The 20,587-nt window shown below is 50.0% G+C and overlaps 1 protein-coding gene across 1 annotated transcript in view; it reads left to right on the forward strand.

The window, feature by feature from the left end:
* Positions 1–18,154, forward strand: part of SLC6A11 (solute carrier family 6 member 11) — a 116,267-nt gene extending 98,113 nt beyond the window's left edge. The window contains exons 9-14 of the mRNA XM_032262239.1: positions 3,863–3,975; positions 6,817–6,954; positions 10,557–10,659; positions 11,444–11,544; positions 12,404–12,574; positions 15,670–18,154. Coding sequence (XP_032118130.1) covers positions 3,863–3,975; positions 6,817–6,954; positions 10,557–10,659; positions 11,444–11,544; positions 12,404–12,574; positions 15,670–15,822 — 779 coding nt within the window. The 3' untranslated portion in view covers positions 15,823–18,154. The remainder of the gene's footprint in view (positions 1–3,862; positions 3,976–6,816; positions 6,955–10,556; positions 10,660–11,443; positions 11,545–12,403; positions 12,575–15,669) is intronic.
* Positions 18,155–20,587: the final 2,433 nt, after the last annotated feature.

Genomic DNA, 20,587 nt, shown 5'->3' on the forward strand with positions numbered 1-20,587 from the left:
ATATAAATTTTTTTAAAAGCAGATATCTATAGTATCCTACCCATTATTTGAAAAAAGAAGGGGATATGAGAAAATATGTCTATTCGTCTGCGCAAAGAAATACAAAAAAAGGATTAACTAGAAACAAAGAATGGTTACCTTCAGGGGTGGTTGGAAAAGGGGTGGAAAGAAGGGAGGAATGAGAATGAAGGAGGGATGAGAAGGAACCAGTGCTTCTCTGCGTATATCTTTTTTTTTAATTAGCTCTGATTTTTGGTAATGTTTCACATACTGCGCAGAATAAACAATCTTTTTGTGGTGGAATCCCAAATGGAATACAAACAGTAACAAATGAACCTAACTATACTACAAATGAAAAACGTCACCAGGCTGAAGGGAATGGGGAAGGAAAAACTAGCCTATGGAACTTTGAGAAACAGTATCTTGACTGGATATTGTAAGGCTAAACATAAAAATAGCTGTCCTGTGTTCCTGTTAGTACAGGGCTAGGGGCTAGCAGTTCTGCAACTTGTAAGTGTATCTATTAGGATTGAACAAATAGGCAAATATTTTTTAGATAGTCATATTTTTCACTGAGAAAGAAGTTATAAATAAGAAAAGAGAAGATGCAAGAATGTCTTTTATTGGAATTGGAAGTATCAGTATATGAAAACTCATGATTTTCATCTATGTACAGTTAGATGTAGAAATACACATGTGTGTATGCATGGATAAATACACATATATTTTTTATCTTTGTGTGCTGAGATGGCCTACAAGCAATAATCCTCCATAGTTATGAGCACACCTAGGGCCTAGATCTTGGTTTCTGAACACCATTCCTAAACACCATTCTTCAATTTGAAAAAAAAAAAAAAAAAACAGGGCTCCTTGGCAAAGCAGTTGATTTCAGGGCTGAGGCAAGACAAGATGAAGCTAGAATATTTTTTGTGGTGTGAAAAAATAAAGAAGTGTTCAGAAAAAAAGGATAGAGACATGTACAAATGCCATGGAAATCAACCTGAGGGAACTCCCAATGATTTAAACTGAAATAACTTGAACAGCAAAATAAATAATGACAGAATTGGATTGTAACCCATAGAATAAATTACCCAGGAGTCCATACTGACATATATAAATAATTGAATAAATAAACAAATGGTGTGAAAGGACAACCATTCCTTGGAGAAGAATTCTAATTAATAAATAAAGAAGAAATGAGGGAAATACCAAATCACCATTAGGCAAACACCATTGTAATCATGGTTGTAGGCAGGATGCACCAACGGATGCTAAAATCAGTAGGTAAAAGTTGGAGTAGAAACAGGATATTTTCATAATCTCAAAATATTTCTTCCTCTAAGAGAGTTAACAATTACAAAGAGAAAGAGTTATGTTAAAGTGGAGAAACCTAGCAGACAACAGTTTAACGTTAACTTTTAGTAACCAAGGTAAACATCAGCAGTAATATTGATTGACATGTACCCCCTGATATAATACACTGGGAAGAACATAACATCACTGCTGTGGTTTTCTAGCCAAAAGATCCATAACTTCAGCATAATCATGAGGAAACATCAGATGAACCCCCATCAAGAGACATTCTGCAAAACAATGACCACAACTCATCAAAAATGTTGAGTTTAGAAAAGACCAAAACAAGACCAAGGGACTGCCAGTGACTAGAGAAGACTAAAGAGATACAGCCACCAAACGCAGTATGGAGTTCTGAATTAAATGCTGGACAGAAAAAAAGGACAAAAGGAGAAATACTGGCAGAATATGTATAAGACCTGTGGCGTAATTAATGGTGTCATGTCAATATTAATTTATCAGTTATTAAGTATTGAATGTGTTCCCCTAAAATCAGAAACAAAGCAAGATGTGTGCTGTCTCTGCCTCTATACCTAGAGAGTGCAATAAGGCAATTAAAAAATAATAATTAAAAGGAAAAATCAAAATTTTCTTGATAAATATATTGACCAAGTTAAAACTCCTAAGGAACCTACAAAATATTAAGTGAACTAAGTGAGGTCAAAGGACAAAATGCAACCAGTAAAATCTATTGTATTTCTTTACATGCTAGCAGCAAACAATTGGAAAGGTTTTTTTCACATGAGACATGCCATATTTTTTTCCTTGAAGAATATTTTTTTTAATTATTATACTTTAAGTTCTGGGGTTTATGTGCAGATCATGCAGGATTGTTACATAGGTATACACGTGCCATGGTGGTTTATTGCATCCATCCCCCTATCATCTACATTAGGTATTTCTCCTAATGGTATCCCCCCCAATTCCCCCACCCCTGCTATCCCTCCCCTAGCTCTCCCACCCCACAAAAGGCCCTGATGTGTGATGTTCCCCTCCCTGTGTCCATGTGTTCTCATTGTTCAACAACCACTTATGAGTGAGAACATGTGGTGTTTGGTTTTCTGTTCTTCTCTTCACAAGACATCGTTAAGAAAATGAAAAGGCAAGCCACAGACTGGGAGAAAGTATTTGTAATACTCCTCTGATCAAGGATTTACATCCTAAACATATCAAGAACTCACAATCCAATAAAAAGGAAACAACCTAATGAAAAAAATGGACAAAAGACTCAAGCCGTCACTTCACAAAAGAAGACATATGAAGAGACAATAAACGTGAAGATACTTAACATCATTAGCTATCAGGGACATGCAAATGAAAACTGATATAACACCTCACTCCCACTGTAATGACACATCTTAAGAGACTGACAATATCAAGTGTTGGCAAGGAAGTGGAGCCACTGCAAATTTTAAGCATTGCTGATAGGACTGTAAAATGGCATAGCTACTTTGGAAATCAGTTTGGAATTTCTTACAACGTTAAACGTAGGATTGCCAGATGACCCACTTTTAGGTAGAATAGGCAAAACTCATCCAAGGAAGGAAAAAAATGGCATTGATGATTGCCCAAAGTGAAGGTGAGGAACAGAGGCGAAGAGACAACAGAGGAACCCAAGGAGACAATGGCAGTGTTCTGTAGCCTGATTGCCTTGGCTTTATTGTCATGGGGGTTATCTGGGTGTATACACTTTTTAAAACTTCATTGAACTATTGTATATAAATTATACCTTAATGAAGCTGATCTTTAAAGTTAAAAATAGAGTTAATGTCTATTTAACATTTAGCTGCTTCAGTGCTTTTCACATATTGTGTCATCTCACTGAATTCTCAAAACCAGTTTTTTTAGGTAGGACTTTATTTCTTAGCTAAGAAAACAGATTTGAGCCCAGGCCACCTGGCTACTGAGCCTGTGCTCTTGACCACTGTGCTGCAGGGCTTGACTCTCAAGTATCTGTGCTGACATTTCTAAAGCTCATCCCGAGGACATGCTAGCCCAGCCCTCTATGTGGAGCAGCTGAAACAAGGGAGTGTGGACCTGGAAATGAGAGTGGAAAGCAAAGGAAGAGGCTGCCAGGATGGAAGAGCATTTCTCCAGGCTGGACCCAACCTACCTACACCACAACCACTGGGTGCCTGGTCCTTGCCTCCCCTGGGCAGACTGAGGCAGAATCGCTGGGCGGCCCTGAGAATCTGCATTTTAACAAGAAACTGCACCGTGCCCCTTGAGAACAGTAGAGACCTGTCTGGAGGAAGGTCCATGGGTCAGCTCAACCTAGGCTTGAATCCTGGCCCTTCCAAGGCCCTTGTTTACCTCTTTCTCCCTCAACTTGCTCATCTCCAAAATGGGCACCAGCTGCATGGGGTGGCTGGGAAACTGAAGTGATTTGAGTGAGAGGCAGACACAGTGCCTGGCACAGAGGAGGCACTCAGTAAATGCTGGATTCAAATATCAATGGTATGAGGGACAGGGCTCCACCCAGTGGCTTTCTCTCTCTCCCTCGCTCCAGGCCCCGGCCTGGCCTTTATTGCCTACCCCAAGGCGGTCACCATGATGCCTCTGTCCCCGCTGTGGGCCACCTTGTTCTTCATGATGCTCATCTTCCTGGGCCTGGACAGCCAGGTAAGGAGCCACAGGGAGGGGGAGCCCAGGAGGGAGGGGGACCCTGGGCCAGGAGACCAGACGCCACCCTTAGGAGTGGCTCCCCAGGCCCAGCCACTGCCACCTGACCCTGGCATCAGGGCCCTGCCCACCATCTTCCTTTCACCCTCCACTTCCCTCCCAACAAACCCTCCTATCTCCCATCCACCAGGTAGGCTCCACGCTTACCCACAAATGTCTGTTCCGGCTCCTCTAAGCCTTCCCCAACACTGTTTTCCTTACCAGAATCCCCAACTCTCAATTCACATTTAGAAAAATTTACTAAGTACTTCCCTTCTGCTCAGCCACTCCTGCCAACAGCACTGCCTGGCACTGCAGAAGAGAGTCTCAGAGAGTGGGTCCCATAGCATGCATGTCCCCATCCCACCCCAATCACTGAGGACACGGACACATAGAAAAACACCTCCTCCTCCCTCCATCTCTGTCCTGGAAGCCACCACCAGCTCTGCCCCTCCACTGCCCGCCTGCCTCCATGCTCAGCCCTCCCTAGAGGCCCCTTGCTGACCTCCCTCTGCTTGGCAGCCTGCTTCTCTAGCAAAAGGGTAGACCTGGAGCTAATCATTCACCCACACAACAAAGGGAAACCGAGTGCGCTGGGCTGCGCCAGGGGCTCTGCAGGCAAAGCGGTCAGACCCCCTGGGCTCCCAGGTGAAGTGGGGAGACACACCCAGCCCAGCCTCTGAGGGTACTGCCCTCATCCATGACCTTGTGCCAGTCAAGTCACTTGGCACCCAAACCCTATGGCCAGTGTGTCTGTCAAGCCAGCAGAGTCCGATTTCTTCCCATGAACGGTTTCCCAGAAGCTGCTAAGCCGAATCACCGGGTGTTTTTGCTGATGATCTTCCCTTATTGTTGCTGTTGCAGACAGAGGCCTCAGAAGGATTGGTGGAATTGGCAGCTTATATGTGACAGGCTAGGCCTGCCTGGCAGAGGAAGGTGGGGCTGGGGCCTAGGCTCTGTGAGCCCTGGGGGCCCGAGGAGTGGTACAGAGGGTGGCGGCCACTCTGCCTACCCCCACGCCTGCTGCCCTTGCTGTGTGCCTGGGATACATTCTCAGTTCATTGTCACAATGACCACATGGGCTGGGGGCTCCTTTCATTGCCTCCATTTTATAGAAGAAACCGAGGTTCAGAGATACTGAGTAACTTGTTCAGACATGCGCCCGGGCCTGCCTGCCTCTTGGCCTACACACTACAGGTGTCTCATCAGTTTCCGTCCTGGATAAACAGCCTCCCTTGCATCCCATCCCCTTCCCTGGGACCTGGAGAAAGTATGGGTAGAGCCAGCCCTTGCTGCTGAGGAGGAGCAGCTGCGAGGCCACAGTCTGGGTGTTGTCGCCAGGAAAGGGTGGGTTTGAGTCCCAGCCCCACGACTTGCCACCCATGTGCCTCGAGCTAGTCACCTCGCCTCTCTGTGCCTCACTCCCTTTGTCTGCACAAGGAATATTGAAACACCTTTCCTGAGAAGGTAGAGGTGAATCGGAAAGGATATGGAGCTGAGAGATGGCTCCAGGGAAGGGGAGCTTCCCAACAAGGTGACTGGCAAAAGAACCCTTGACTCCTTCTCCTCCCTCCCTCAAGGCAGGGCAGCATGGCGGGTAAAGCCCAGCTCTGGAGCAGGGTCGCCTCATTCAATCCAGGCTTTGCCTCTTCCTGCCTGTGTGACCTTGGGTAAATTGCATTCTCTCTCCTCTGTGCTTTTGTGTCCTCATTTACAAAATGGGGATATAATAGTACAGACTATGCAGAGACTACATGAATTAATGTGTGCTAACTGCCTAGAACAGAGCCTGGCACATAGCAGGTATGATGTGCTTGCTGTTATCACTACTGTTAGTAAGAGCTTAGCAAACATTTCATGAGCCTCTCCCTCCTCTGTGCCAAGGGCCCTGAGCTAGACACAGGAAATAGACAGATGACAATGATGTGGCCCCTGCCCTCAAGGATTCCACCTGCTTGTAAGGAGACAGATTTAAGTAGGCAAGGGCCCCCAGGGTGAGGGGTGTGCTCAGGGCACAGAGGAGAGGGACAGGCTGTCCTGAATAGGGGACGAGTGATCAGGAAAAGGCTCATGCATATCTGCCCCCAGTGCCATGAGAACCAAGGAAGGGGGCAGTTGGTGTCAGGATATTCAAGCTGTGTGTTAAGGGGTGTGTAGGAACTGGGCAGATACCCTGTACCTGGCCCTGTGCTCAGCACACAGGATACAGATGCTTAGTGGCTCAAACTCGGCCATTGATGCCTGCACTGTTTGGCTGGGGCCCAAAGACACTCAGCGGAGATAAAGAGCTGGAAGTTGGCTCACCTCTGATTGCCCTCCACCCTGCAGAGGGGCCTCGCCTGTCAGAAAGAAAGGGCAGGGAAGCATCCCAAACCCAGAGACCACAGAGACTGAGCAGAGCCTGCCACCAGCAGAGCACCTAACTCCCGCTACAGCCACAGAAACGCCAGCCTTACCTCAAGACCAGGGGCTGCTCTCAACTAAGTTGCTGACCGCAGCACTGTAGGCATGTGACAGGCAGCAAGCGGGAGAAGGAGGAGAACTAGATTTGGAGTCTGGAGACCCCAGCTCGAGTCCTGACTGCCACATCCTTGCTGAATGATCCTGGGCAGGTCACTCCCTACCTCTGAGCCTCAGCTTCCTCTTCTGTTAAATGGGCATGGCTGGAGCTCTGCTAGCGCTGGGATTACCGTTATCCTCAGGCCCCTCGTCAGCATGAGTGGGTGTGGGAATGAAAGATTACCTGGGCCACCAGGAGCGGCCTTTTCCTTGAGTTTCACATCATCATGTCTCCCCATCCAGTTTGTGTGCGTGGAAAGCCTGGTGACTGCTGTAGTGGACATGTACCCCAAGGTCTTCCGAAGGGGTTACCGGCGGGAGCTGCTCATCCTAGCCTTGTCTGTTATCTCCTATTTTCTGGGCCTTGTGATGTTAACAGAGGTGAGTGGCATGTCCGTGCTGCACGGGGTGAAGTGGGTGTGTGATGTCAACTCCCAGCTCTGAAAGTGACGTGCTGTGTGACCCGGGTCAGGTCTAGTGCCCTCTGCCACTCGGTTTATGCTTCCTCCTAGTGGGTCATGGTGAGGATCTAATGGAAGTTCTCATCCAGCCCTCAGCACAGTGTCTTCATGTGCAAGTGCTCAGCTAAAGGCCGTTGCTGCTGTTCACAGAGGGGAGTCAGACTCACCAGGGGAATGCTGGGTTGATCTGTCATGGTGAGCACACGGACGCCTGGGCCGTCCCTAAGAATAACTTCTGGGTGAAGCGACAATGTCAGCTACTGGCCCCTACACCAGTTACCTATGAGTGGTCTCAGGTTCAAAGCAGGCTTTTCTGGGCATCTCTGAGAAGGGGCTCCCATGACCATATTGACACCTTCGGGCGCTGTGTGCTCCAGCCTGGGCCTTCTGTGTGTACCCTCTTCTCATTGCCCCTGCTGTGCCTGCAGGTTAGGAGTAGTTCTCCATGACCCCCAAATTCAGACCATCTGATAAAACCATATTTCCCTCCCGTGCCTCCCATAGCCATCCTGTCAAATAAGTACCTTCTTATATATCTTGGGAAGGTAAGATTAGGTATCTTTCTCCCCACATGCACAAAATTAATTAATTTTAAAAGCAAAAAAAACAAAATTTAAAAAACTTGTTGCCTAGAAACAAGAAGATGTTTTGTAAGAAACATGGAAAGAAATGAGGGAACTCAGAATCAGCAAAAGCAGCTGATGTGATCTTGAGGTCAGGCTAGAAAGCCTTTGGGCTCATGCCACCTTGTTGAGTCTATTCATCCCCCCCACTTCCCAACTTAAATGCTGCCTCTTCCTGGAAGCCCACCTGGCTTGCCTTCCCTCATGCCCCTAGCCCCTAGCACTTTGTTTGTGGCTCAGTTCAGTCTCTTCCTCCCCATTACCATGATCTGTGGTCCACCTGTTCACCTGTCTCCCCTACCAGACTTTGGGGGCCGTGAGAACAGGAGCCAGCCCTTGTCTGGCTTCATGCCCTCAGAGCCAGCTCGGCACCTGGCACAGGGTGGGTGCTCAGTGTGCAGTGGCTGGCATCATTACCTCACCCAGTTATTGTCACATGAATGAGAGTGATAATCAGCACTGGAGCAAATAAATGGTGCAGCGCTTCCCAGTTTCCGCCTCACCTCTCCCCACTCCGGGACACTGGGCGCTGCGGTAACAGGGCCTCATTAAGCACTGATTAATTGAAGTCTCTTGTCACAGTCTTGTCACATACAAATTGGGGGGTTAACCTAATGTGTTAAAGAGGCTAACGGACAGAGTTCCAAGAGGAGCAGACGTTGGCATGGACATCAGCAGCTGGGAGAAAGCAGGTGGTGGAGGGTACTTCTTGGACCACCTGCCCCATGTGCCCCCAGCTCACCGAGTCGCTGATGCCCAACCTCTGGCTGAGGCCTCACATCTGCCCAAGGGGTGCTTCATGGCCCCCGGAGGCCATCAGGGAGCCAGCACTGCCGTCACCCAAGATTGTTAATCAGCAGGCACTTAGGCTTCACATGCCAACCTTCCACCTTCACGGAGGAATATCTGTGATCAATTGTATTGGAGAAGTTCAAATTGCCAAATAGGCCAGGTCGCCTTGGACTTCATGGTAATTGCTGGAAGGAATTTTCCCTCACATAAGCACATTTAAAGCTCAGCTCTAAGGAAAATAGGCCACAAACTTATTTTCTTCCACCGAGGCAGTGGTTGAGAGTAAGAGTTCTGAAGCCAGATGACTTGAGTTCAATCCTCAGCCCTTGACTAGCAGGCTGGATGACCTGCAACAGGTGTGGTTGCTGCTCTGTGCCTCAGTTTCCCCATGTGAACAGTGGCGATAACACTAGTGCCTGCCTTGTGGAGGACCGACCGCATTAAGACATGGGAAGTGGTTAAACACAGCCTGCTACTTGCTGAATGCTGCAGTAAGGTTCCTTTGTTCCTTTGTACAGTATGATGTTCATGAGAGGAGAGCAACTGGCGGTGGGGCAGGTCTACGGTATTAACTCAGAAAGCCAGGCAAGCCCCATACTCCACAGAGAGGGACTTCAGACCTGATCCCCACAGACCTGAAAATTCACGATAGTTGTCAAAGATGGGAAACCTCAGGCCAGCTATGGCCTGGCTCAAAGATCCATTTTGTTTTGACCTCGTTGTGTTTTTTAAAAGCACAAGGTTGCCAACAATTATAACAGAAACAGAAATTTTTTCCCATAAAAATCTGCATTTCTGGTGTCTTCCAGAAACTCTGCAGGTCTGGCTTCACAACTGAATTCCCAGCACCTGCCCTCCAGAGGTGTGTGGCCAGATGGGGCTGTGCTCTCCAGTTAGCCACGGTCCCCACCACTCCCTGTTGCCACACCCAGCACCCTTTTCTCATTCGTATCATCTGTCTGGCCTTGTGGGCATTGAGAAGTTTCTCTCCATCTAGCTGAAGATGTGAACAAGTCTCAGGGTGTGTGGTTTGTGAGTGACAGAAGGAGACCCAGGGCACTCTGGGAGCACAGAGGGGAAGCAGAACTCCAAGGAAGTCTGCATGGCAAACACACAGGCTGGCTGGCCTTCGAGGTTTCATTCCAGCCCCTAATGCACTGTCCCACCATTGAGACACCCTACCCCACCTGATCCTTCCTTGCTCTTTGACATTTTTATTTCCCCTGTGTTTGACTGCATCCCTAAGTGTCCTCATTGTATTGTAAAGATTTTCTTTGGAGACCCCTGCTCTCCCCACATCTGCAGCTGGTGTCCTCCCTCCTCCCCTCCCTCCTAGAAAACCTTCCCAGATTACCTTGGTCAGCTGAGCTCACATGTTCTAGGACATCACTAAACTCAGTCATTGTGGATTTGCATGCTACAGAGCTGGCCCTTGTACATTTCTTCATCCCATAGAGATGGGCCATGTACCTCCTGCATGCCAGAAACTGGGACCTAGCCCGGGACAAAGCCAGTTAGAGTCCCTCCCCCATGGAGCCCACACTCCACAGGATTTAACTTACATTTATCAACCCTACTGTGTGGCAGCCTCACTCCCTTCTTTTTTAAACTGTGAGTCCACAAAACATGCTATGAAGGCCCACAGGAAGAATGAGGCCATCAGAAAGGGCTTCCTGGAGGAGGTGGCATTTGGTCTGAGCTTTGAAGGAACTTACCAGGTGAAAGGGAATAGCGTGTGCAGAGGCACAGAGGTGAGGCTATCCCTTGGTCTGTCCAGGAGGGGCTGTGGGAAGGGCGATGAGGCCAAGAAGGAGGGCAGCAACCCTGACTGGCAGGTTGAAGGGAGCCAGAGGGTCACTTTAAACTACGACGTGTTTGGTTGGATTTGCACATTCAGATAAAGGTTCCTCTGAAAGCTGGCATGCAGACAGTTGGAGAGGTTGAGGCTGGAGGCAGGGAGGCCAGTCAGGAGGCTATTACACAGACTCTTGGCAATGGTAGCCACAGAGCAGAGAGAGGGGCCTTCCTGAGGCCAGCTGGCTGATCTTGCTTTCCCATATGTCTGTTCACCTCCCATCTATCCATCTGTCTGTCTCCCGACCTGCAGGGCGGCATGTACATCTTCCAGCTCTTTGACTCCTACGCTGCCAGTGGGATGTGCCTTCTCTTCGTGGCCATCTTTGAGTGCATCTGCATCGGCTGGGTGTATGGTGAGTATCAGCCAAGCCTGTCCACCCCCAGCTGCTCACCGGGTGCCTAGGATCTTGGCGCTTGGACTCTGGAGGGCCCTGGTTCTCTGTGGCTTGTCTTGATCTATACTGGCCTCTTCCTTGTCTTTGAGGATTCCTTGGCCTTTTCCCACTGTTGGGAGACCTTCTGCTTTCACATCCCATAGCACGGGAAGGGGTTCAGGGCTTAGGCACTGTGATCTTGGGCCATTTCTTCTGCCTCTGAGTCTCAGTTTTTCCTTTTGTAAAGTAAAAACAGTCATCAGCATGTCTCCAAGTAGGAGAAAGCGTAGCCAAGCAGCCTGCACGGTGCCTGGCCTTCCGTAGACAACTGCCTCAGGTCCTCCTGCTCCCCAAGCCCAACAAGTGGGTGAAGTTTACCGGGCTCCGTGATGCTCACTCTGCCATGAGTGTGGCTTGGGAATGGATGCCTCTGCAGGCCCCTGCCTTAAACATTTTCATTCCTACCCCTAATTGCCTTGCCTCTCCAAGGGGATCACTTCCGCCTTTCTCCCAGAAACTCATTATTTCCTGTGCCTGAGGCCGGGAGAGTTCTCTTCAGTAGTGGGTCAGCATCCCTCATGCTGCACTTTATTCTGAAACCTCACGCATGTAACATCTTGGTCATTATTTAAGGGGTTCAAAGGTTCCTGTGGCTGTTTTCTTGTCTTGGGCTGGAGAAAGCAAACACTCCCAGCCATTCCTCTGAGTCACGTACATAACTTCTCTGGGGTGTGTATGTGCCCATCTGATTTATTCTGGACAGGAAGCAACCGGTTCTATGATAACATTGAAGACATGATTGGCTACCGGCCACTGTCACTCATTAAGTGGTGCTGGAAGATCGTGACGCCTGGGATCTGTGCGGTAAGGGCCCCGCCAGGAGCCACCTCCAGCCCTCTACCCACCCACCTACCCCCAACCCCTGCTTCCACTCCGCAACCCCCAGCCTGACCGAGGCTGGACCTGAGGAGGCTGATGTCCCCTGGTTCAGGCTGCCTTGCAAAGCTGCACCGTGGGCATAGGCTCCAGGCTTTGCCAGGGAGCGGCCTCATTGGGATCCCAGTGTCGCTGTGTGGCCTTCTCAGGACCTCAGATTCTGCACACACAAGCGGGGCACTGGATCCACCTCAGAGGGCCGAGGACTACATAGGGAACAAAGACCTGTCCCCCTCTTTGCTGTTAACCGTGAAGGCAGCAGAGCCAAGGGTGACACTGAGGCTCATGCCGTGCCCAAGACCACACCACAGAGGGGCCTTTGTGAGCAGACATTTAATTAAAAAACAGCCAGTCACTCCTTATCCATTTCTTGGCACTGGAAGTAACTCAGCATCTTCACAGACCCTGGTAGTTCTGAGAAGCAACTTTGAAACCAGCCCCGAGGAGTAACTAGAAAAAATAAAAATTCCTAACTGGGCAGAGGCTGGGGAAGAGGCTCCTGGGGGCAGGGGAAGGGTCTTATATCCCAGCGAGGTCCCAGGACCCGTGGGGGTGTGGGACCCAGCGCCAGGTTCCCTGAGCGTCTGCCACCTCTGGGATGGGGCTGCAGCCTGCTGTGCCTCAAGCTCACTGTGGTCCCGGCAGGGCCTCACCTTCCACAGCGGTGAAACGGGCTCAGCCTCCTCCCCTGCCAGCCTCCTGTTGGTCTGTGCCTGGGACCCAGACCCCTCATGGCCTAGCAGGGCTAAGGGCCGTCCCCCAGGCACCTGTCCCAATCTCTCTGCAGGGGATCTTCATCTTCTTCTTGGTCAAGTACAAGCCGCTCAAGTACAACAACGTCTACACCTACCCGGCCTGGGGCTACGGCATCGGCTGGCTCATGGCCCTGTCCTCCATGCTCTGCATCCCGCTCTGGGTCTGCATCAAGGTGTGGAAGACGGAGGGGACGCTGCCCGAGGTGAGACCACCCCGGGAGGGCTGGTACGTGCAGGCAGGGCTCGTGCCTTGGGTCCCAGCTTCCTCATCTGCATGGTGCGTGATGACAGCGTGCTCCCACCCACCTCTTGGGGTCGCCATGGCAAGCTCCTCTCTGGCTGGTGCCCATCATCACGGTGTGCCCGAGGTGTCTCTGTGAGGCCTCTTGGCTGAGCCAGTTTCTAGGAGCCCAGCCTCTGTCTCCCTGTCTGTAAAATGGGATAACCACAGTACCTAACGTAAAGAGTTAGGTATTGTACTCAGTGCATTCATACATGAAAAGCCCTGGGACTGGGACCTGGACCAGAGGGTCACAAGTGTTAACGCTGACTGTTCTGTGAATCCCAGTCATTCTGACATGTCACCATGCCAGACTCTCTACCTGCAGTATCCCCTGCCATTTTCAGAGCAAACGGAGGCAATAGGCATCATTTTCTGCAGTTAGCAGGAAGAGGAAACAGGCGCAGAGAAATCAGGTCACTTGCCTGAGGTTGCACAGCCAAAAACAGTGAGCAGATCACACTCTTAAAGACAATTGCATCAAAGTAGATTTTAGATATCCTAAAACTAAGCCATTTCAGCTATACAATTACACGATTTTTAGTGACGTTCCACATTGTGCAGTCATTGTCATGAATCCGTTTTAGAATACTTTCTTCACCCTAATAAGAGTCTTCATGCCCATTCACCATTAACCCCAGTTCCACCCCAGACAACCACAGATCTGCTCTGTCTCTGTGGATGTGCCTACCCTGGACATTTCCTGTCACTGGAGTCCTACAGTGTGTGGTCCTTTGTCAGTAACGGAATCGTTACCCGAGCCCATCTTACTCCAGAGCACACTCCCTATTTACCCTCCTTCCCTACTGGCTGGCAGCCGGACGGTTTGAGTGGGTTTCTCCTTATTTAGTAAACAGCACAGGGTGTTTGTTGTGTACCAGACGCTGTTCTAAGCAGTTTACACATACTTAGTTTACAAATCCGCATAGCAATCCTTGGGAGGGTGGAGATTCTTTTTGTCTCCATGGATGAGGAAACTGAAGTACAGAGGAGTGAAGCAACTTGCCCAAGGGCAGACAGCTTCTGAAGGATACCGCAGAGACTCTGGCATCTGTGGTCCCCTCCCCTGAGCTTTGCTGTCTCTCTGCTCCAGGGCCACACCCTGGGGACTGCAGGAGTTGAACTTGGCCACCCAGGTGGAGATGGGGAGTGGGGGTATGCAGAGTCAGAATGCAAGCTTCAGCTCAGAGTCAGCTGCACCCAGCACACCTGCGTGCCCACCAAGGGGCCCAGGCTCCAGAAATAGCCATGCACCCAGCCAGAAGGAGCCAACCACCAAGGAAGGTCTCTTTCTCAAGCCTGCTCATGCCCCAGAGTAAGTCAGGCTCCTTAGTGCCTGCAGAGAATATAGGTCAAGGGCAGGTGGTTGATTCTGATCACAAGCCAAACACGTCCAGAAGGGAGCTGACCTGGGACCCTAAAACCTTGACCACTGGAAGACCCCTGCCTGAACTTCCAGATGACCTTTTGGTGTTCAGAAATGCCTGGTGTCTCCTGCTGAATCCTCCAGAAATCATCTCAGACCTGGTATGGGAGGGAAAGCAGGGGAGGGAGCCTTCTTTTCTAAGCCCTCCTCCATCTCCCTGACCTCACACACCTGCCGACGCAGACAGCAGGGTTTATTAAAGAGGGAATTCTTCAGAGGTGTCAGACTCAGTTTCCAGGCCTCCTTAGTGAGAGTTTTTGTGCCAGGTAGTCTACTGCCCCAAGCCCCAGTTCCCACAAAGCTGCTGCTGGGGGACAGGAAGGATCTAGAGGGAAAAATGAGGACAGAGGTGCCTCAGAGACATGCTCTGAGGATGCATCCTACTGATAGAAGGTAACATGGTGATGGTGATTGCTCAGCTGATCTGATACTATACTAACCCCAGAAGGCAGGTATCATTATCCCCCTTTACAGATGAGGAAACTGAGGCACAGGGGGTTAAGCTTCTTGCCCTTGTTAAATGGTAGAGCCAGAACACAAACCCAGGCACCTGGCTTTAGAACGCGTGCTCTAGCCCCCAATCTGTACCAGAGCCTGGCACGGTGCCTGGCACATAGGAGGCACCTATTAATCAGCACAGTGAGTCTGGCTGTTAATGCTACCTGGACAATGTGCCACAGCATGCACAGCAGGATCTGAAAGAGAAGACAGAACCTCGATCCTGAGAAACCAGCCACCCAAAAGACTTTGCAGCCTTCCTTGGAAAGGGCTTATGCCCCGAAAGTGCCTCCCAAATCCTAGCCCGGAGTCTTCTCCCAGGAAACCTGGGGAGTGCAGATGAAACTGAGGGATAGGGGCTTGAGACAGGGCTGCATTTGGCCTGAGGAGCAGGGCCTTGGGGCAGGATTCTACATCCATCTGAGCCAGCTAGACAGTGCTGGCTGCTTTGCAGGGAGGCCTGAGGCTATGAGCCTTGGACTTTGTGATAACGCTTCTACCTTCAAGCACAGCTAGAGAAACACCCAACACACACTACACCTTCCCCTGCATGCTGGCACCCCTTCCATGGGAAACACACCCAGGTGTCCAGCCATCAACCTGTACACAGCCCTGGAGATGCCTTACCACTCACCACACATCAGCCCTTCCAGGCAGGTGCTATTGTCCCATTCATAGGTGAGGATGGTGCAGCTCACAGAGTGTAGGTGACTTGCCAGGGAGTGCCTCAACAGCGATTCACACACCAGCTTCTCCGTGTCCCCTGAGGGCAGGCGTCAGGCAGTGGGCCCTGATGACAGCTCTGAGTCCCAGCCACCTTCCCTAGCCAGATACGAGGCTAAGCACTTGCCATAGCCTCTCCTTATTCTTGACCTAATGCCAGGAGGGACCTCCAGAGTCCCCATTTTCCAGAGGAGGAAACGGAGACCCAGGGAGGTTGTTCATCGTCCAGGACAGATCTGTAAGAGGCCAAGCTGGAGCCCCGACAATTCTCCAGCACCCAGGTGTCCCCCGTGTGCTTGGGAGAGGCCAAGGCAGACCCCGGACCCTGGCAGCTAATTACTCAGGTCTTCCCCTCCTCTCCAACCATCCAGAAACTCCAGACGTTGACGACCCCCAGCACAGATCTGAAAATGCGGGGCAAGCTTGGGGTGAGCCCACGGATGGTGACAGTTAATGACTGTGACGCCAAACTCAAGAGTGACGGGACCATCGCAGCCATCACAGAGAAGGAGACGCACTTCTGAGCGGCCGCCAGCCACCTGGGGCTCTTCTTCCTGTCCTCCCCGTGTGTGTAAATGAATTCCCGAACCCCGTACTTCGCCTAATGGTAGGGGCTTGCTTGTTTTGCACAGGATTTATTAACAAGTTAATTTTAAGGTGGCCGCTGTACACTGCTCTAAAGTCACATCCCCTCCCTGCCCCAGTCATCCTGGAAGGAACCGCGACAAAGAGATAACACTATACAGTGACTGCCAGACCTTCTGTCCTAGGGCAGTTTTAATCGATGTTTTCTAGGGATTAGGAAGAAGTGTATAATATTGTAAAACTTTTTTTACTGGGGTCGTGGGGCAGGTGGGGTGGGGAGCGATGCCTGTCCTCCTCTGTCAGCCTTTTAATGATCGTTCTGTGTCCCATGTTTGTCTCTGACCGTCCACAGCCGCCCCTCCTCCGTACCCCAGGGAGAATTTTCCCTTCAAACCTTCCCTTTCCAAGGGACACTGGGTTTGCAGACAGCAAGGCTGTGTGTGCAGCCGAGAAAAAGTCCTGCAGACTCGGGACTCCTGGGCTGCAGACCCCCTCTGCCCTGATCCCACGAAGTGACCTTGGGCACCCCCTTTCCCTCCCTGCACCTCAGTTTTCTCATCTCCCAATGGGAGGAGGAGCCGGATTGGGTGATCTCTTAGGGATTCTCTTTGTGTGCCTTGCTGGCTTCCAGACCTGCTGTGGACCTTGGCTTCCTCTGAAGACTTGCAGGCAATAATCTCTGCCCTCCCCCACCTGCTTATTTAAAATCAAGTTCATCATGGAAATGGTGTGGTGGTGATATGTGTTTTCTCTAAAACTCTAATTTCATCTCATCTGTGGGTAGCCCTGCTCTCTGGACACCAGCGGGGGCCCCTCTGACTGGCCTGCCTTTTTTCCTGGTCAGCTGCTCTTACCCCCCGTGCTCTGCCTCTCCACCCTTGGCAGGGCTGGCTGGAGTTGCTGTGGGGACTGATTTTCTGGGTTGGGAAACAGCTGCCTATTCTTGCAGCCACCCCAGCCGGGATCTATGTCTTAGGACCTTCCTCTAGCCTTCCATGAGAAGGAGCCACAGTGGGGCCTGGTTTCCTCCTAAGGCCCTTCTCTGTCCCAGGCCACCTCTTCTCCCTCCTCCTGTCCCCTAACCTCCTGCTACCACCATCCTTCCTCTCAATTCCCTTCCATCCTTGCCCCTGGCTCAGGAGCCATTCTACCTGCCTCTGTGGCCAGGCACAAGGCTACAGGTGCAGTCACCTGTTCCCTGCCACTTTCCCTCCCTTCTCTGGCAGGAAGTCATCTCAGCTCTCACTGGAGGGAAGACCTGGGCATCCCACTGGCTCCTCCCTCCGTGGGGCCTGGAGTCTGGCGCTGCTCCCCACCAGACTGGCTACAGACCTCTCTGGCTGATACCTCTCTTCTTTTTTAATTGGACTTCACATCAAGCCTCTGCCTTGGTTTCTGAGCTGTATGAGGGTGGGGAAGTTACACTATTCATTTTTCCTTAGGTTCCCAGTAGTAGTTGGTGGAAACGTGGGCTTTCTCTAAACCAAGGCTTTAGTTTTCTGTAAGGCTCCTCCGTGTTTGATTCACCCAAAAGTTTGCAATCCCCCAGCATCTCTGCTGTAGCCTGGCCCAAAGCCTGTGTCTGCTAAGAGGGATGCCCAGTGCCCCACTGGGCAGGATGGGCAGCCTAGCCGTCTGTACAGGCAGCCCAGGCCTACCCAGCTTCTGGGTAGGGCAAGCCACCATCCCACGCTTGTCCCCCTGAGCTGTCTGGCTCTGCGGACCCAGGAAGGGCCAGGCTGGGCCCCTGCTTGTGATTGTCCTCAGCTGCTGTCCTTCCAGCAGGCCCCAGGGAAGGAGGCTTCTTACTGCTGCTGCTACCGGTTCTCCACGCCAACTCTCATGGACACACAGATCCCTGTGGTCCACTGTCGCCAACATACACACACACACACACACACACACACACACACACACGCACACACACACATATCATACATGTGGCACTTAACACGACTCACTTAACACTACTCATGGGGCAGGGTGGAGGGTGGATCATTGTTTTTTGTTTTTTTGTAATTTCCTACTAGTATTTGAGTAACTTTGGGGGCAGGGAGGGCCATGTGGGGGCAGGGGAACATGTCATCGTGATGACTTTTTTGATATTCATTAGAAACAATACATCCTTTCTGAGATATTTACAGTATTATTAAAAAATGAAAAAGGTTGTACTGTTTTTGCATAATGAACATTTTTATTGGGCATTGAAAGGGTACAAGATTGTCGGCTTACTGATTTTTAAAAATTAAAGAAATGAACGATCAATGTGGCCATCCCTAGCCAGGTGATATTCGTGGGGTTTTCGTCCTGTGTTTTATTCCCTTGGTGATATGCCTGCGAAGCCGTCCTGGGTTCCTGTGTGGAAGCTGCAGTCTCAACTCAGCACTGCGAATTAGATACAACAGTGGTGGTATTTCAGTAGCTCGCACTTCTTTTTGTTCATGTCGTTACCGTTTGCCTAGCATGTGCTAGATGCTTCACGGAAGTTGTCTTCGTAATCCTTACAACTCTGTAAAGTGGGTGCTTCTCCACTTTATGTGTTGCTTTATTTCTTTATTGCTTCCCCTACTTTACAGATAGTTGTCTGTTCTTGCAGCCACCCCAGCCAGGATCTATGTCTTAAGACATTCTTCCAGTCTTCCATGAGAAGGAGCCACAGTGGGTCCTGGTTTTCTCCTAAGGCCCTTCTCTGTCCCCAGCCACCTCTTCTCCCTTCTCCTTACAGATAGGGGATTTTGAGGCACAGAGAAGTCAAGCAATTTGCTCACAGTCACACAGCTGGTAAACATCAGGACCAGAAAGATGTGTCTGACCCAAAAGCGCTGTCTCCTGACCACAATGCCTTATTGTTTCTCATGCTGCAAGGCCTGAAGAAAGCAACAGCCCCCTCACAGTGGCAAAAAAAAAAAAAATAGCTGCCACAAAACTGATGCTTGTGTCCTAGTAGGCAGACACTCATGTTTGAGGCAGGCAAGGCAGAGCAGAGAGAGATGAGGATTTGGAGTATGCAGCCTGGGTTAGGCTCCAGGATCTGCCCTTGCCAGCTTCACTTTTCTCATCTCTAAAATGGGGATAAGAGCTCCTGTTTCAAATGCAGTGTGATCATGAAGATCCTGTGAGCTCTGGGTGTGAATGGAAAGGCTCTGAATTCACATCAGTTATTATTCTGAATACATAATGCTTAAGTTCAGAAAGTGTTTGTAGTATTGCCTAGAACATTAAAGTCTCTAAATTTGTGTCTGAGATTTCTGAATGACCACTCAAGACTGCAGGCATGTCTTGTCCTGCCAGCTCATGACAGTAAGATCATCTTATGGAGTGTCTGCTCATTCCTGTCTGGTCAGCCTTTTTGCTTGAAATCCCTGATCTCAAGTCTACCTCACCCTGTCTTGGCCTCTGACCCTCTCTGAGGTGGTAATATCTGCTCATAGGAAAGCATTCCACAGAGTTCTGGAATTCAGAAAGTCTCTGGGATCCATAGCCGGGGTCCCTGAGTAATTACTGCCCTCACTGAGCCACAGGGATTGCTGGTCACCTGTTCCCTACTACCTTCCCTCCTCATGTCTGAAAGTGTCTTGCATTAAGCAGCTGTCATACGCAAGAGGAAGCTGGGCCACAGAAATATGAGTCTCACTCATTCCCAGGAAACTTTATGTGCAGACTCTTGAGCCTATAGAATTAATAGCATTAGGAATTAATTGACACACTAGACCCCTCCAGGCTGCAATGTGTGCTAGTGACCCCTGCCGGCCAAGTGTGACTCTGCAGGCTGGCTCTACTAGACACTGCAAATAACCAGAGAAGAAGAAGGGAGCTTTGTATGTGAAGTCAAGGCTAGCTTGGGCCTAACAGCATTTCTCATGGGGAAGGCGATCAGGCACCAAAGAGAAGGCATGTTCTGCTGAAAGTCGCCAACTTTGGAAAATTGAGTCCTTTCATGCATTCAGCAGCCCTTTACTGAGCAGCCACCATATTCTTTGTGTGGACCTAGGACTAGTGTTATTAAGACAAGTGAAATAGTCCCTTCCCTTGAGTGTTCCTACTCTTAGGAGGAGAAGAGTCCATGCCCGTCTGGAGAGGGGTAAGTTCACATGGAGATGCTGTTCTGATTCTGACCTCCTGTTCCTAGCCTTCCTCCAGCCAGTTAGAGTTATTTGGTGTGGCACTGAGCAAGTCTGCCCACTCCTTGGGCCTTGGTTAGCCACGGGCAGAATGGCAAAGAAATGAGACCCAGAGAGGAAATGCAATTTGCCCAAGATTCCCCTAGAACTCTGTATTCCCATCTCATAATCAGTCCCCTGCACCATCTCAAGCTGTTAAAAAACAAATGAGCTTGTGGCCCTCACTACCCATGAGGGAGAAAAGTCAGTCTTTGTTGAACTCTGGCCACTTCTCTCTCATTTTTAAATAATGTCTACTTTGTGGGGGATACTGGAAAGAGTAACACATGCAGCACTCTCTGAAGAGCCAGTTCACAGGAACCCACATGGCAGCCTGTGCCATGGACCAAGTGCTGGGGAGTACTGCAGGCAGGAATAAGAACCGTTTAGGGAGCACCTGCTGTGTTCCAGGGTCATGCCTGCATTACCTCATCAGAGCCTCACAACAAATCTAAGAGGTAAGTGTCATTAATCCCATTTTTCATATGAGGAAACTAAAGTTCAAAACTGTAAAATTATTTGCCCAAAGAGATACAAATTACAC

The sequence above is a fragment of the Sapajus apella genome, unplaced genomic scaffold (genome assembly GCF_009761245.1).
Source record: "Sapajus apella isolate SASKATOON/1434 unplaced genomic scaffold, GSC_monkey_1.0 scaffold128, whole genome shotgun sequence".
Classification (NCBI taxonomy): domain Eukaryota; kingdom Metazoa; phylum Chordata; class Mammalia; order Primates; family Cebidae; genus Sapajus; species Sapajus apella.